Raw genomic sequence first — 19,625 nt, forward strand, 5'->3', positions numbered from 1 at the left:
TATTAGCTTTGCTCTTTTCTCCAAATTTTCCCAAAATATTTTTGTATGTCTCACAATCATTTCCTACTCTACTATTTAGATCCCCAACAAGGACCAACTTTTCCTTTTTCATTGTGTCAGTTGCTTTTTCTAAAGCGTCAAAAAATTCCTCCACTTCTACCTTAGTAGAACCTTCTGTGGGACCATAGGCACAAATAAGTCTCATTGTCCAGTTCCCCATTCTCATATTTGCCCACATTACTCTACTTGAGACTGACTGCCATTCAAGAAGATTAGCCTCGTATTTTGTGTTGAATACTATGGCTACTCCTTCTTTTCCTTGATTGTCATTGCCTGAATATAACATTTTGTATTTATTGCTCAGAAAGATCTCACCAGTTTTGGTCTTTTTTGTTTCAGTCACCCCTATTATGTCGATCTGGTACTTATCTAATTCCTCAGCTACTCCATTTCTTTGCCATTCAGGCGTGTCCAAAACCTAAAGACGAACGCTATTTCTGAAGATCACAACCCAAATTCAGACGAATCAGCATGTGGCAATTTGGATAAATGGCGATTTCCAGTAGAAAGCGGGTGAACATTTTAACTTTCGAATCACGTGGTAGCACTCAACAGGAATAAAAGCTACGATTCCGTGAAGGAATAAAGTTGCAAACCTGGATGTCTTGTAATGTCTCAAAGACATCTAGATGATTTCAGGCGGGGAAGAATTATCGGAAAGCATGAAGGTCACAGAATTACTGTTAAGCAAAGCCTTAGCCTTATTGCCAGAGAGTTTAGAATCTCAAATAGCGTTGTATCCATGCTCTGGGCAGCGTTTCAAACCAATGGAATGTGTTCCAGACGTTTGTTAAGAGGCCACCCTCTCTTTACCATGGAGAATGAAGACAGATTTTCGGTTATAACAGCAAAACGTAATTGACGCATCGTGGCAGGTCAGCTTGCAAGTCAGCTCCATTGAAGCATAGGTACGCGGATATCTCAACTGTGGCAAAACGTCTGCGACAAGTAGACGGACTATTGTACTCTTTACAAATGACAGATTCTAGACAACACCTGATCTGGCGTGAAAGTGGCACTGCTTACCATTTCGAGAATGTTCTTGAAAGGGGTTGGTATGGGGAGACATTATGCTTAATGGACGAAACGAGTTACAAGTGCTGTAAAAAGGGACTGACCGACTGATGAACGATATTGCAACGAAGTTCTTCAAACGTCATGTTCAATTGCTTCGTGGTGCTGTAGGCGAAGAATTAATTTTTATGGATGGCAATGCCATATCGTACACGAGCAGTAGAGATACTTCTGGAGACTGAGGATATTAATCGAATCGAGTGGCCAGCACGCTACCCGGATCTCAACCCCATAGAAATGTTTGGGACGCAAGAAGGAGACACATTGCCGCTCGAAATTCCCCTTCAAAAACAACTAAGGCTTGCTCTGAAGAAGGAGTGCCTCATGAACTCCTGAATCACTTGGTGCTAAACATGATACGACGTTGTGAGAGTCATCGCAGTTCGGGGTGGACAAGTTTCATATCGAAATGTCTCTCTCCGCATAGTTTTCTGTAAGCACTGTACATTAATTTCTTAACTACTTTCTTAGGAAATGTGTAACTTTTTCCAAAAATGTATTGCAATTTAATATGTACGAAATTTATAAACACATTTTTGTGTAATATAATTTATTAGTATGCTGGCAATAAATTTACGCACACATTTTTGTTCATGTGCAGGTAAAAATGTAGTTCGACCTAAACTGTTGGACACTAGCGTATTGCTACGATTCCCTACTGGAGTCTCATTGAATGAGGTAACGAGGGAAGGAAGCAATCGACATATCCGATACCTTATCTTAAAGTGATTCGATGGCTACCTTTTCCTATACGCCAACTACTTACTCCGTACAATCTTTTCTTATGACTCCCAACCCAAGAAAGGTTGTAGACTTATAGTACAATTGTACTGTGGGAGGACTAAGGGATCGTTTCTATTTTTATTAATGTTATATTTTTTCCACTACATTTACACCCCAATCTCTATTATGTATCATAATTTTATACAATTTCGAGGAATGGTCTCTCTCATTCCTTCTTCCCCCTAAACTCTCTGAAAAATATCCCGGGTGTCTATCGCGTAAGCTTTTCTTGACAATTTATGTCTCAATCATTACCGCTCCGCCGCCTATTTATTAATCTCTATGAATTATAACTCACGAGCAATGCATGGTGAGTTATAATTCATAGAGTGATTTATTCTGTTGTTGATTTTTGAAAAATACGTGCAGCCGTTAAGGAATTGCTATTTTCCAGGTTTCCCAATCCTCCTCTGTCCCACATTATATACTTCCCTCAACAAATATGCAATTCCCTATTTTGAATTATGTTTACTACTATGTCTCATCAAAAGTGACTTATTCTTGGTATCATAATTTACGGTAAAAAAAAAAAAAAAAAATCTCTGACTCCTTCGGTAGTTAAGTTCATCTTTACCGACAACTTGTAAACTCGTAAATAGTTCGAGTTTTCTGAGTTACGGAGTTAATCCCAAGTTTTTGACAGACAAACTTACTTACTTGCACCAAAGATCGACTAAGTCGAAACTGCATGAAATTGGAAATAGTACTCTGGTCGGCGACTATTATCGAGCCTATAACATTTTTCTGCCAATCTAGCATTGTGGAAGTTATCACAAGAATACTCACGCACCCAATATAAAATAATACTAAAATTAGTAAACCGATAATTTATTTTATTTAAAAATTTGTATGATAAAAACATTACACTGTAAGAATTGGTAATTCTTTATACCTTACGAATCTATCCATATATATCCTTTAAACAGCCATCCAGTAAATACAAACATACTGGAAATATAAAATCAGGATCATCTCGTAACAACAGTTCGACGAGGCTGGGAGTTCATTCTGATAACGCCAGTCTAAATCATTTCCCTCATGCCGATGAGGAAATCTTGTAGAGATATACACGAATGGTCGGTTGAATTCAGAAAAATTAATGTGGCCTTGAAGAACGCCTCCATAAACTATGTTAAACTTTAAAAAATAAAATAAAAATAAAAAACTAAGGGGCAAATATTAATTCCTCTCTCCCACGAAACTTTCACGACTATTTGAAGTTATGAAGGCAGCGTAGTATGTCTATAAATTTCGTGAGTTCTTTAAAAAGAGTTGTCTATTTTGTTCCAAAGCACAGGTTTTGACACATTTGTAGGGATACCAACTGGACCAGAAGACCGGTTGGTATTCAAGATTTTTCTGATGTTTTTCATAATTTTTTCCATCTTACTCTCAACCTATAAACATGAAAGCAGTGTTCTTTATACCTACGAATTTATCCATATATATCCCTTAAACTGCCATCCAGTAAATACAAGCATATTGGAAATATAAAATCAGGCTCATCTCGTAACAACAGTGGTAACAACTAGTGTTTTTAAAAAGAGAACTTTCATCAGACAAAAAAAAAAAAAAAAAAAAAAAAAAATTGCGAATTGTCCAATGAAAATATGATGTACTCTAAAGCAATATATAATGAACGAGTATTATTAGTTTTATTTCAATCAAGAACTGTTATTGTTTTACTAAATAATTTTGCCCCATCCTGCTACTGGTGATATTCAATACAAAATTTCTTTATTCAACGTACACGATCGTCGTTGTATACATGACGATTGTTTAAATTTGATTTCCCCCTCCTCTTGAATGTGTTTTCATTTTTGTTTTTATTTATTTATTTATTATTATTTTTTTTTTATGTTGGGTCCCATACACGAGAAATTGGTTGGTCAACCTATAGCACGTACCATGATGGGAAGAAAATTGGGAAACGAGAAATTTGTTCACATTGGATTTGAAGGCCTGTGCATTGCATTCCTTGGGAAAACATGGGAGGGAAGACTGTTCCAGAATACAGCAGCAGCAGTAGAGATGAAGGAGGAGGAAGAGAAACTTATTCTATGAGCATGGAGTTTATAGGAGCGTTTCTCAAAGTGGTCCACGATTCAGTATCGGTCCACAGATCATTTTAAATTTCAAAAATGGCATGTGAGCTATCGATAAAGAAAATCAGGTTGTATACGATAGAAAAAATAAAGTAAAATTAAAACGTAATACAAACTAGTCTATAGTTTGATGCCTCCATTCTCCCACCACCCTTGTGCGGTGGCCATCTTCCTTCCTTCCACTCCCCAGGAACTTTTCTAGTTGCAAAGCTTTCATTAAACAAATGAATAGCGCTGTGTTATTTCTTCAGCACATTCCTTTAGAACACGTGAAGAAATTTGATCTAGTACTTTAAATGTTAACAAGGTTATCAAATGTTATTCAAATGTCTGAATGTTAACAAGGCGATAGCCTTGTTAACATTCAGAGTACTTAATATTTGAAATATATCCACTTCACTTCTAATCCTTTAGCAAATAGTTTTATCAGTATATTATAAATATATTTATTTAATTATTATTATTATTATATGGGAATCTCCATGGGGCCCGTAGACTTACGAGAGGTCCACTATCATCAACGCGAACCATTAATATCTACAATACCTGTCATATTTTGAATTCATTCGCTGACAAAACTCTGGTAATCAATTCCGCTCATTCATCACTCACCGAGCAAAAAAAAAAAAAAAAAAAAATTTGTCCTCAAACCCTTGCCAATTACACTCTTAATTTATAGAGATGACGCTTAGTCCCTCCACACACATACAGAGTCATGTACTGAAAATATCCTTTGTATCAATCCTATAATAATATTTAACAACTAAATACATACATACAGGTGAGAGACAAACATTTATACGATGGGCAGCAAAAAATACACTAAAAGAAACAGTTCCCAGTCATTATGTCAAGTTTAGAAAAAGGTCGTTTAATGCAACACAAACACAAAACTAATATAGTCTGCGTCTTTCCTCTTGCTATTCTCACTATTATTATTATTAATAATTTGGTTTAATTTAAAACATTTTTTTAAGTTTCTGGTGGATACTTTAATTCTTAAAAGTTGTGAGACTCGTTAGATGAAAATTTTCAGGAATGAACATGAACTCCTCTTTCCTATACTCAACCTTCACTAAAATATATACATCTATTAATAAGGTATCGGATGTCTCGAATTTACAAGGTGATTTCAGTGTCACGCAAGAAACTTTCAGGTCTCTCATTCTCTCGGTTATTATGAAATAAGTTTGAAAAAAAAAAAAAAAAGTATAATTATTTACGATTTTCATTTATTGTAAATTGTAAATTTTCGAAACTAAATAATTAAAAATGAACGGTGAATTTTAAAAGATATAAGATTTTCATGAAAGTCCAGTAATGATTTTTTGTCATTAAATAATATGAACATATATGAAAATCTATACTCGAGTGTAAGAGAGATTTAGAAATCATGTAATAAAAACTAGTGCACTAATAAATTTATTTCTATGATTATATTTGTATCCCACAAAACAGAGCTACGAGTTTCCTAAAATTATTTAATTTAAAATTTTATAAACTAAGATTGGAAGCACTGCAACTTTAAATTTAATAAAAGCATGCATTTTTAAATAAGATTGGATTCGTGCTTTTTCATTATATATCCGCAGTTTAATTATAATTATTGGTCTCGTAAGAATGATGTATTGATATTTTTAAAAATATCAATAAAGGTTTTTTTTTGTGTGTACTGAATTGGATAACAACATAAAAATTATCTATCTACAGGAGGCTTCAAGTTTTTCACATTGCCATGTCACTGTGGGAGCCGAGTTAAAATTCACGTATTTTCTAGTTTCTGTTTTCTTATTAATTCTGTCAAATTATTTAACGACGGTCTCTTATTTATAATTAAAGATTTATCTGTCATATAATCCAAAAGTCCCCAACCTCAGTAGAGTCTTTTTTTAATCGTTTTTTTTTTACCTTTAAAACCACGTGGTTTTGTAAATTATATTTATTAAGACATTTACACTGCTTAATTCAAAAATTTTAACGCGGCTAACAAATGATTACCACATTTATTAAATTCAGTATACGTTGTTTATTTAACTTTACTTTTTAATATGCAGTAGGTAGGTAGTTATAAGGATGCTAATAACTAAAAAAAAAAAAAAAAAGTATTAATATTCCCATGAACGTGCCATTTAGAACATAGTTTATAATGTTACACCCAACTATTTGTAAATATCAAAATACGCATGATGATAATGGCAATTCTATTCAAGATATAGAAAATAAGGAATCTTAGTATCACATATTCTTTTTCTAGAATGGAGCATTTTGAAAATAATCTCATTTTTTAACAAAGAAAATAGTTCATTCCTGAGATATTCCCGAACAGTTATGTGGGAGGGAGAGAAAAAATATATATATATATATACACAGTATATTAGAGAGAGAGAGAGACTGAACCTAATTAGAGAGAAACTAATATCATTCTATACGAATTGATTCAAATTTCTGCTACCATAAGCATATAATACCGTTACACATGTGGTACGTGAACAACGATTACTGTAGGGGGCGAGTATTTGTCTCTACATGTGGGGAAATGGGCTAAATATGTCTCTAGATAAGAACGGGAGACAACTCTTGCGATGAACTATATTTTCCCCTTGACAGAATGCCATGTGTAGTGCATGTTATACAGAGATAAAATCAAATTTTTTACTTCTCTAAGTATAATTAGAACACTATCTCATTTGGTCTCTTCATTCCAGCTATTTTTACGAACTTTTTAAGCAAGCAGGGTAGTAGCCAAATACTCAATGTTATCATTGTCGGACGTTATAACAATACCATCATGAAAAGGATTTAAGCATTCACTGATGAACAGATACGTTGCGTAATTTAAACTATGATATGTCATTTGAGGATATGTGTGATTATTGTCCTAATCTGAACAAACAATTCTTCCTAGAGTATTATCATCATAATATTCTGGTGTATACCCTAAAGGGATGTACTAGACATTATCACATTTCAACACAATTATGATTTCATCTGACTAGTTTTCCAATCAAAAATTCCTTCCAAATTGGCTTGTTATTCGATTAGCTTCTGCATTTCAAAACCTTCTAAATCTGTTAATTGCATAAACCCACTTATATATCTATCTTGGCATTTCTTTTCGTTTTTCCTGCAATTTTGCTTCAAACACTTCTTTTGCCAATCTTCACTTTCCATTCTGCTTAAATTACACCATCTTAAATTATTCAAGAATATGTAATAGTAAAGCCAATGTTAGATTATTTTCTGATATGTTCCTGTTCAATACAGTTCTGCGCTTATTGCGAGTTTGAGACCTGTGCTTCAAAGAGAAATCCCAACAGTCCTCGCGATTTATAGTTATCATAACGCAAAGGGAGGGTTAATATGAAAGTTTGCTTACCCGATTTTTTTTTTTTTTTTTTTTTTTTTTTGTTGTTTGTTTTGTTAGGATGGAATAATTAAACTAGACGATTTGTCAACAAAAACGCAGAGGTGGATAGTTTATCCTCTTCAAACCCAATATCAAAGTACACATAATCAGCAGGATTTTCAAAAGTATCGATAAACTTCATATCAATCCCCTAACTCGTATACACGAGAAGTTACAAACCTACAGTAGCATTAGTGTCGTTTATGGACAAGAAAAAAAAGAAGGAAGCTACTGATGTTTTTTGAGTGAATGAAAATTGTAGTCCTTAGGAAAAAGCTATGTGGGGAAGATTGTTCCAGAACACAGAGGTAGGAGGTATGAAAGACAAGGACGAAAAGTTTGTTCAATATGTTTGGAGATGGAAAGTGAATAGCAGCTGCTCGTGTGTTTTATGGATTGGGGGAGAAGAACAGTATTAGCCAGTTGGTAGAACAGTGTCCATGAAAATAAGACGTGTATAAGAAACTTCTTATATACAACTCTCTCTCTCTCTCTCCTAGATTACAATGAATCTAGGATTTAAAACTATTTTGCAAAAGCACTTACATTTTATATACAACTGTTAAACTTTTAATACGCAACCAGGGATGGCATCTCAAAATTTGCGGAGATATCAGGATCACGGCATCTCAAAATTTGCGGAGATATCAGGATCGATACCGATATAACAACTCTAGGACATTCTTTACTACAGTAATCCAATACCAAGTCGAGGTGAATTTTGATTCATATAGCGGAAAATGAACAATTACAGCATGAAATTCTTGCTTACATTTTATTCTTATGAAATACTACAAAATGTCTTTATGGGTATAAAAGGGCTGAACAAATGATGTGGTATCCGAGCTTCCGTACTCATGGGATCTGGAATGTTTATTGAGATTTGCATGAAATTTTACGAACAACAATAATATTCAGATCTGGACTTTATTTATATATCATTCTACCAGGTATCCTACCCTAACAGAGTGAATTCTTGTAGTTCCATCAGATTTCATAGGAATGGGTCCCTGTTCCTTCCTTTTTGGATGATCGTGTCACATGGTGCATTATCTTGTTAGAAGCATCCATCACATGCAAGGCAAATGGTTGACAAGCATGGGTGTTCGGGTAGATAGCAGCAATTAGTACTTATTCAACTGGTATCAAGTGCCAGGAAAAGATATCCCAGACCGCTATTCTACCCACAACTACTACTCTGCATTGTCATAACCAGTACATGATGTGACTGGCTTTACATTGTTGTCTCCCATGCGTTCTCCTTCGATCTGCATGAAATGTATCGCTTCATGCGGCTTCTTTCGTCGACAACAGTCACAGATGCTTGTTTTCCAGAATAATGTCCGATGGTGCGTTCAGATACATTCTCTTTCTCTGTCTTTAGTTGTACAGCGCGCAATCATTTGATCCATATCTATAAACTTTACGATCCTGTCGATCATCTCGCATCCATTAACCATATGCCGTGATGTCTTCTGATTATTACACCCTCCTAATGGATTCTGAGCTACTCTTACTGGCCCGTTTGGATTCCACTACCATCCGTTCGAGAAAGTCATGCATTGTCCAAATGTCGCACATAAAAGCACTCAGCTAGAGGCAATTCTATTTATAGCTGATACCCTCCAAGTACCCTCAGTTACATGATACCTATAGCATCCATTAGCTTCGGGTTTAATATATGTTTAGAATATTTTGGCCACTGTATGTAAGCGCGCGCGCACATTGTAACTGTCGTATATTACTTCATGTTATTTATGCATGATGTCATTTAAGTATACTTCTGAGGTCTAAGGTAGTGTTTCCAATGTTTCAGACATAAAGAGGCTGCAGATTACAAAAAGTTATCGGGTATGAGAAGGATCGGGTTTCAACTAAAAAAGTGAAACAGGAACTGTGTTATCCTTATCATTAAATTGATGGGGGGAAGGCACAGATGCAGAAAAATTCTTGAATTGTTTTTTTGTTTAAAAAACACATATCATACGATATGTGAGATTACACAGTTACGTTTTATTTTTAAAAACCGAGGAGTTCTCAAAATAATACACACCCAATTCGCAATGAACAGTGGAAATGTCAGCCTGAATCATATACCTAGCTGTATTCCGCTTCATATGAGAAATTTTCAAATATTTGCCCGCAGATATTTGAAAATAACGTAATACAAATTAAAACAAAAATGAAAATATAATCAATTCAGTGGGCCAATGCGAGTAGTTATCGCTCGTTCATTTAACATTCGTGTTAAGAGTTAACGCTGAAGCGTTACGAGTGCGTTAACTCATAACATTATATAAAAACTATAACTCATTATATAAATATAAATTGAGATGTTTTAGGGTAGACATCCATGGTATTTTATCTTCTCCTACTGTTATGGAATTTTCCCTGGACTATGTATGAAATTAATGCATGCAAAATGGAAATAGGCTGGACCCACTGTAATATATAACATAAGATGGCCTGAATTATTAACAAGAATAGAGACCTACCTATACCATGTAAGCCAAAGAGAAAAAAATAGGCACGATGAAATTGTTAGGATTGATGGCATGTGGGATTTTATATGTGCACACCTCAGTTACAACAGACGTATAAGTAACATTTACTAGCGTTAAGCATAATTTGTGTAGATTAATATCTTTTAGTGTTGGGACACCACACATTATTTCAGCTTAATCTATAAAACGTGACTTTCACACCTCTCGTTAAATTCATTTAGCACCGTTTGTTAATCCATTCTCAGAGAAAACAAAACAAATAAAATAATCTCCACTCTTAGCCACACTTTTACTAGACTGTTAGCACTCGACTCTTTGCTAAATTCTGAAGACACGATACAGAAACAGTTCTCTGCTTAAGTTCTTAACAAAGACGTCATAACTAAAATATATACTTAAGCATAATCTACCTTTTAACAAATTCTTGCTTCAAAACGAAAGAATATTATTACGAATAAAATTTTTGTAATGCTTTCTGAATGAATGAGTTCACTATCGTTTCCAATAAAACGCTTATCGGCAAACAGGCTGCATTTGACCCATTTCGCAAAATGCGTCTATTTTGTCGCAATGGAATCCTTACAAAGACTTACCTAGTCATGCCAATTTGTGTTTCAATCAGACCGTTTACAGAAACAAAATACCCTGAAATTGCATTTATTTCATAATAGTTCTGCACTGGCTAGATTGGAATTGAATACAATTTGGGATAGAATTCAATTTTAATATTCAATTATTTGCAATGATAAAAACAATTCGACTTAGCAACAATTCTGCACTGGCTTGGTGGCATTTTATGACGTTAGTATTTACGATCTCCATTAAGTTTCATCGGACTATAATGGCAATTATGTAAACCAAAAATGTGGACACAGCATACCAAGAAGGAAATCATACAGTTATATAAGATGCATTTTGTAATAGCATTCTCGTATAAAACGACATCACAAATGAACTTCAGATACATGTTAACATAATATACCGTAGACACACTTTTGTTAAGCTTAATTTTGCCATTAAAATGGGTCGAATTAAGTTAAAGTTGAAAATTGATTCAAAACTACCATATTTCATTAAACTCATGAAATTTTATCAAGTTTCACTTGAATCGTTTTGCCAATTAAGAAGTTACAGGTCTAGTTAGAGCAATATATCATTTTGAATCGTTTTGTTAATTATAACGAAAAAAAAAAAAGTCTTAAACTTGGGACTGGTTTAAAAGAAATTACTGAACGGTCGAGTACCATATGGCTTAACATACGTCGCGGTAACAATCTCTCTTAACTTTTTATATAAAACAGTTTGATTTTTTTTTTTACAGATTAATTTTTATTGCCAATATTTTAAACATTTTCAAAATAACAATCAATGTATGGCACAAATTTACGTTATTCAAATAATGTACATCTGAAAAGATGGGTGTATCATCAATTGGGAATTGACAGTATTTATAACTGTGTTATCACTCAAAGGATGAACTCCTCCAGTTCTTAACATCCCAGAGATAGACAATATAATGATAAAACAAAATCAGTATATAACCAGTATATTATGCTAAATATGAGCAAAATAGGCTAAATGATAATCAACAGAATCCCAAGATTTTCATTCATAATTATAGATTGGTACATCCAAACATCAAAAGATATTAATTTTAATTAGGCACCTCTGATGCGCTACTTTCTTATGGTCTTCGGTTATAAAACTGAAGACCAGAAGAAAGTAATGGATAAATTTTACAATGAAAAACAGGAGAGTGTTTTTTCTATATCTATGGCCGCTTTCTATATTCGATATAGAATATTTTCTATATTCTATATCGAATGTACCAGGAAAAGATTGGAATGATAGTATAGAAAAACGTGGAGCTTGCATCCCAATATATCCAGTTATATACTAACAGAAGAAATTTCACTTGCAAATCACAATCACTTCCACCACCACACACACAAAATGTCATGCACGAAAAAGCTCATAAGATTTCTTCTGTTTCAAGTAAATTCAAATATAGACAGATTGTATTTTAAATATTTTGTAATTCTTGCATGCATTCTTTTATATTAAATGCCACCTCAAATGGTGATTCAATGGGAAAAAGTCTCGAATAAGAATAACAACACCTAAGTGACTGAGAGTGTCAGAGCAACAACGGATCCCTGCACTATACCGAGTTACTCAGACAAACGTATTCCCAAACCGAATGCTTATTTGTAGCAAAACCACTCGGTATGAACTCAAGCTTAATGAGGACATCTAGAAATACCGTTACCACGAAGCCATTGTCATCTTCATGGGGTTATAACAGGTGTGCCTATCATTGCATACAAATTAAGGTCCTCCACTCTCAGTTTCAGTTAAACATTGACGACAGTTTGAACCATATTAACCGTTTTGGTTTTTCCAAGGAAATATTTCTTTCTTTTAGAAGTAAGGTCAGTACACTTTCTGCAAACGGAAACGGCTTTAGAGCAGAACGTCCTGGGGCAATCTAACGAGACATGAGTGGCTGGTTTCCGTCACTTTACACCACTATTAGAACGCTAAGTGTAAGCCAGTGATTACTACGAGGTTACCAGAGCGTTGCACATTCTTGGAAAGCTTTCCGTGTGCCTACAGTGAAAACAAAAACTTTCGCACGAGAAGTGAATATTTAATAAAATATACAATACATCTTTCCCTCGAAGTCGGCCAAAAAAAAAAAAAAGAAAAGAAAAAAAAAAAGCATTTTCTTTCAGAACGAACTAAGAAATATGGGAATGGGAATTTTATGTTACCTGTGTGTGTGTTACATGAGTGGTGTGAGTGTAAATGGAGGGGATCCTGACAGTGATTTCAAACAATAGGCATGAAATCATTGTAACATGGAGAAACACTGGAAATGATATACGAAAACAATTCATACGTTTTCAGTTGACAAGATCTGTGTTTCTGAGATAGGTTGATGTAAGGAACTGATGTGGGGTTAGCTCTCAGAAAAAATATTACAAAAATGATTATTTCCATTGATGCCAGTTTTCTAAGCAGACCCTCTAAAACGCAATATAAGGTTGAAAAAAAAAACTGTAATATGACAGTCCATTACAAAAGGGAACTTTTGTATAAAAATATATTGGTAAGTTTGTCCACTCCTTTCATCATATCCTTAGCTACTCGGCTCAAAATCGATACCAAGAAAGATAGTCAAACTTTTTCATACTGTTTTGCAGGATCACGGTCGTACATTGAAACGTTTGTTGTTGATGTATATATTTAGCTAATTTTCAGTTTTCGCACGCTAAATTATGGATGAATAGAATTCCATAAATGAATATATAATTGTGTTCTATGTTGCTAAACATTTAACTAAATACAAAGCGCAACTGACCAATTATTACCTGGATAGTTTCTGTCAAACAGTAACACACGAGCACCATAATTTAGTTCACGTGATTTATCGCGTTTAGCGCAACACCTGTGAGAACAGCACACTACAGAATATTTGCATCATTATCAGAAAACAATATACGGAAATCACTACAGCCGTGACAAACACCAGTGTCTCATCTACGGTTCTGCCGTTCGGGTTTGACAAACCTACATGTTACGAGCAAGCTACCATAATACAGGTTCACGTAGAGCGCGCACACACACACACTCACTCACACAACAAGGGCCTCCCGGTCAGGTGACTGCTTTTATCCCGAGATTACAAGATAGAAACGGGGGGGGGGGGGGTTAAGAGGCCCGTCGACCCTCTGCGAGACGCTCGGTAACACAAACCTGTTCACTAGCGGTCAGAGTACAGTGATCGTGACTGTGGTGGCCCCAGATGATTGGCCATGTTTGGACATTGCCTAAACACAGTAGTAATAGAGTTCGAGTTACCGAATGTATATATGAGTTTCACTTTAAATATGCAAACTATTAAGTAAGATATTTTCCATACATACTAAAATCCGAAATGCCAAATCCACAAATTCAATAGAAATCTTTATATCTTTATATATATCTTTATATATATATATAAAGTACATGTATATTCGTCATACTTTGTTTTGATTTGTTTATCAATTATTTCGACATTGAGAACAAAAGAAAACACCTTTCAAGTTCATCAAGGACGATAATATTTCGATAAACAGCGCAGCAGAAGAATAACAGCTACAAATATCAATAACTATAATATAATAGCATAAACGAACAACCATCTGGAAACCTCGCCCACGCTTGTTGGTTATCTTCCTACAACCACCTAAATATCCAAGACAGACAAATGAAACTAAGGAAATCAGCCACTTACCGTTGCTAGAAGCAAAGTCTCCTAATTCCACCTACGTTAACGACACACAAGCCTTTGGTAGTCGGATACCAGCTAATGTTACAGTATTCAATAGCATCAATCTGCACTTCCGGATGATTGTTTCACTTCTTTTTTTTTTTTTTTTTTTTAAATTGTAATAGGTGTACCGTAGGTTACGAACAGTTTCTCGGTATACACATATCGTCACACAGGAGTCGGAGAAGTTTAGGTATCGTTTCAAGCAGACCCGCCAGCCAGCTTCTACTGCGCACACGCGTGTTGTTTCACAGGCATAGCTCCAGCAGACGACATGACGGGCTAATCCATTTTCCCAACCGAGGTGGAGACATACAAAGCAACTAAAAACTTAGTAGCGAAACTTTGCTACGTTTGTTCACCTTTGATACCAGACTCGGCAACAGCAAGATAAGAGTTTATGGCAAAAACCAATGAGAAATCGTTCACAATTAATCAGGAGGAGTAGAATATAAAGAAATCACCGAGAAGGTGGTTACAAATGAATCCACGACCTATTCGCGTTTCTTAATTTCGTCAAGATTATCGTCAAAAGTAGAATTTTTTTTAAAAGCATCGATTATGAACAGGAAGGAACAAGGAAAAAAATGATGTTTATGAAGAAATCATAAATCTCATCCGCATGAATGAATGCTTGTATGGTAAACGTGCACAAAATTTCAAGGAGGACAGGATGTGGGGATGAATATTATTAAGGTGATATTATACAAAGTGGCGTGCCCAATAGGAGAATATTTCCAAGATGAATACTGCTGCAAGTTGTTAAATTACAAAACGTGTTCTCTAAGGAAACTCGAGCGGAACCACACGCACTGCAGAAATGTAATCTTTCCGAGTTTGTGAAATTTTGCGATGATATTCTTATCCAAACATTACGCACGTGCTTTTAGGATCATCTCTTTGCCACAGAGGAAGGGACTAAGGTGTGATGGTTTAATCTTCATAGGGGATTTTCTTGTTTTAAACTGGATTCAAATCTAGATCTTTCCAACAAAGGACATCATCGATACTATGCTATGGTGGATCGCTACATGTCGGAAACTTTCCTGGCAGTTCCTTCGCCCTTAGGGCAGCAGAGGGATAAAATAAAGCATTGGAACTATTGTATTAACGCAATTATTACTGGATAAACCAGTATAAATTGCCTCTCTTCACCACAGAGGAAGGGATGTGAAAACTTATAAATCTTCTCCATTATTTATGCTACAGTATGTGGCACCTCAGTGGACTAGAATACATTTCCTGACAATCTCCTCTTCTTCTTGGGAAAGGGGGATGGTGGTTAAGTATTAATGCGGTTAATTATTAGGAAAACCAACGGTATTGAGGATATTATACGAATTTCAAATCGGTTGACAAACTACTGGAAATGAACCTTAATTTTCACGCAGCTGTAAAAACAGATTAACGACTGAAAAAAATATTAGAAAGATAAAAAATATTTTCTAATTTTGTAAACTAGCCGAAGATAATAAGCATACTGATTGAAATCAAGCATATTTTGCATACCACATTACGGACAGATATCCATGCCGATTAACCAGATTTAACAAGCTAATAAATTCCCCCTCGTGAAATTATACTTGATTAGCAAAATATTAGCAAACAAAAAATCAGAGAGAAACAATACGAGGGATTCAATCTCATATTTTTTTTCTGTCTTCAAGTCAGTATACAAGTAGCAGCAGAAAAGTCAACTGGAATTCAAGATAAAATAGAGAGGGGAAAAAAATAGTTTACTTAAAAATGTGACTGGCAGGAAAGAAAAAGGGGGAAAAAAACATAGAAGTGATTGGTTTAAGAATCCATCTCATATCCATGGCCTCAGAGAGAAAACTTCAAATTGTTGAAGTAGAAAACCAATAAATCAGATAACCAAAAAGAAAAAAAATTACATGAAAAAATCGAAGAAACCCAGAAATAATTTTGGGGTCAAATAATCAAAGAAAATTAGTTTTAAACGAGTTTTGTGTGCGTGTGTCTACGTGTTTAAATAAACATAGTTTAAACCAAAGATAATTCATTTAAATTCTTCATGAAATTGAAACTAAAATGTGTCACATATAAAACAACAATAATCCATAGTAATAATGGACAAACATTAGCTACCAGATATATGCGATGAACCTACTTTTGAACGGAAAACTTCACATATTTGTCACCTAGAATTATGCAAATCGTCACTATCCGAAGTAGAAGAAAGTAGAAAGCAACTGAGAAAGAATAATACGTCAGGCATTGAAGGAATAGTAGCCGAACTCATCAAATAGGAGTGTAATGAATTAACTACAGAAATACATAAACTGATACATTTAATATGAGCAAACGAAGAGATATATCTTTGAATGGAAGGAATCACTAATCACGCTAACATATAAAAAAAAGTAAACAAACAATGAATGTGGAAATTACAAAGGAATATCGCTTCTGTCCACAGGATACAAAATCTAATATTATAGTGAAAAAAGAGAGAGGAGAAAGAATTGTACTGCATACTGAAATAAACATAAGTAAAAATGAAGGAGGATTCTTTGAAAATAAAATCGAAACAATTTTGGAACTGTAAGAGATAACACAACTGGTGAATGAAAAGACATAATCAAGACCTGTACCAGCCGTATATATTCCCATTACTAATTGATGGAATTAAATCTCGCAGAATGAGATGGCTTGGAAAGAATGGGTAAGGATAGAATTGCTAAACAAGCTTTCAAGATGAGGTCTAATGGAAAGCAACCTAGAAAATCACGGTGACGTTAGGGAGTAATACCCAAAAAGACTTAGCTGAGAAAGAAATCCGATTAGACTCAAAACAGAAAGGAGGGGGAGAAGGTACCTGCAGCAAAAAAAAAACCTTACGGTTTCAGTAAGCTAGATGAATTAGTTCAAATAAATAAATAAATAAATAAATAAATAATATTACTTCATGTCAGGGGGGAAAAAAAGACACGTTGCTCATTGTTTCTTACGCTGAAGGAAACATTTACTGAAGTCTACGATGTCTTCGTAAATTCTGGTTTAACGTAATTAAAAAATCTGCGGATTAAAACAATTAAGTTTCGTGAAAAAAACATCGCAATGAGCTGAATCCGGTGAATATATAAACTGTTGTTAGTGGCTAAAAATTGCTTCATTTCACTATCCAATAATAAGTTAAAATTAAGTAACACAAGTTCAAGTCTTCAGATGAAACTCAGCCTCAACAAGCTTATAGAAATTGTCTCTTCTACATTCTAGATCGCAAATAATACACTTCCGATTGAGGTTCTTTCCTTTTTAATTGGACGGAATCGTTCAAAGAATTGACATCCCATAGCAGTATCTCTCTACATGCTATTTTAATAACCATATGGTTCATTAGTCGCGTTGATAATTTGAAATAATAACAATACAAGACCACTGTTCCATCGTAAAAGTAACCTCCCTTATTTTGATAATACTGGCGTTCCACAGAGAAAAAAAAAATATATAACGAAAATTAAAATTACACAAGAATGCATTCCATGTGGCAAATTCCTCAAGTCTGGAATGGCCCATCATGGTGTCGATACTAGACAAAGAATCTTTTGGAAAGACACCAAGCTAATTCACAGGTATAGTTTCAGACGAACGACTATTTATGTAGAGTTTGAGGATCTACTACATCTCCACAGTTCGAACCACAATGATGGTTAACCCATACCGAAAGCTTAGGATTCTTATCTTGAACCGCATTAATCAGCTCCAATATTCTTTTTCAATCCCTTTTGCAATTTGTTTGTATTAATTATATGTACAAATTTGTATTTTAATCCATTTAAAAAGATTGTAACACTCGGTAAGATCTCTGACACACAGTAATTAGCTCGTATAGCAACTGGTTAACAGGAACTGTTACCCCCGTTGCTATACGAGTCATATTTTATTATGGGGAGGAGGATGTTTAGGTAGTGGATGATTGTTTTTATTGTCGATGTCACATGAATACCTTGATTATTGGAGCGTGAATTAGTCAAAATCCGCCGTAGCTCAGTCGTTATAGACGAAGCTCTTTGGTCGGAAAGGACCGAGTTCGATTCCCGTCAGTGATGTGAGGAACCTTTTTCTGCTCTCTTTCGACGAAAGGTGAGTTAGCCGGTCTCATACGGTGATAGGGATTTTTTCATCCGGAAACTCGGGTTTTTCGTCCGCCATAACAGGAAAACCGGCTCCGTGAACACGTATTTACATACCGAGGACACATCGGGAGACATAAGGCCAACCACCTTATCCTCGAGACGGTTACAAGCATAAGAAACCTCGACACCGTAAAAGGTAGAAGAGGAGGATTAAGAAAGAAAAAAATTAGTCAAAACGACTGCCATTGGTCTATAGAGATGCATTTCCGGACCTACTCTAATGTGATGCAGGTTTCCTAATGCGATTCAGAAACAAAACAAGGGAAAAAGTTATAAGCTGCTGACATTGTTTTCGCTGAACAGTCTAAAACGAACGAAAAGATAACTTAAGAAGATGGATCTTCATGTAACTTTTTTTGGTGGAATTTTATTTTATTCACTGATTATTGCAACCTTGTCTCTCTCTCTCTCTCTCGACTACGTTTCTTCACTCGTCATAATGCGTTCGTAGTTCGTAGAGACTTAAACTGTCTCCATCGCATTTATTTTGTTTCTTAGTTGCTTTTCAGTTCTGTCTCGTATACTTTTCCGTTCTTCTTTAATCGCTCGTTTCTACTGTCAGTACTTTGGACTTTGTTTTCGCATTCAGAATCCAAACTTTGATCCACACTTTCTTACTATTGATATATCAAAGCGTTGTTCACAAGTACTAATCGATGTTGAGCAGAATTCGGCGTAGACGTATTCATAAGCGAAGTGCTTTCACTTCTAACATGAGATATTCACTGAACAGTGCCCTGAGATATTTAAATTTCTGTATTCCTAACAGATAACTGGCCTTCTAATCCTACCACATTTCTGGATTTTTAGTTTCCTTCATTTATCACACATTCTCCTTTCAATATTTATTTCCTGATCACCCGCAGCTATGCTGTGGATGATCAGGAAATAAATAAATAATAAATAAGGAACTAATAATGATCATTTAAGTAAATTTCTTTTAGCTCTCTCGGTTTTTTTTAACTGTATTCCTTTTTTTTCGGTCCACAAAAAGTAGAATACATTTCCATATTTGTTTTTATAAGCAAATATCCAATTATCTATATAATTTTTGGTTTTTGTAATTTTTCCTTTGACATGAAACGGATCAGCGATTACGATCCAATGACTACTTTGGAGAAAATGCAATTTTTTTCATTTCAGTGTATGTGAGAGAGAGAGAGAATATGTCTTCAAACAATTGCCTTAGGGAAGTCTACTGATGTAACATTGAATTGTGAC

At 34.8% G+C, this 19,625-nt stretch overlaps 1 protein-coding gene across 5 annotated transcripts in view; it reads right to left on the bottom strand.

Annotated features, from left to right (window-relative positions):
- Window positions 1–19,625, bottom strand: part of LOC150108490 (uncharacterized) — a 385,253-nt gene that overhangs the window by 186,816 nt on the left and 178,812 nt on the right. Inside the window, exon 1 of one of the 5 annotated variants that reach the window (XM_090415901.1) lies at window positions 13,307–13,514. The exons of the other annotated variants lie outside the window; for them this stretch is intronic. Within the exon in view, the coding sequence (XP_090272027.1) occupies window positions 13,307–13,345 (39 nt within the window). The 5' untranslated portion in view covers window positions 13,346–13,514. Of the gene's footprint in view, window positions 1–13,306; window positions 13,515–19,625 lie in introns of those variants that run through there. 5 annotated transcript variants of the gene reach the window in all.

Source organism: Typopeltis vanoorti, chromosome 3 (assembly GCF_054136105.1).
Source record: "Typopeltis vanoorti isolate ZY-2024b chromosome 3, IOZ_Tvanoo_1.0, whole genome shotgun sequence".
NCBI lineage: Eukaryota > Metazoa > Arthropoda > Arachnida > Uropygi > Thelyphonidae > Typopeltis > Typopeltis vanoorti.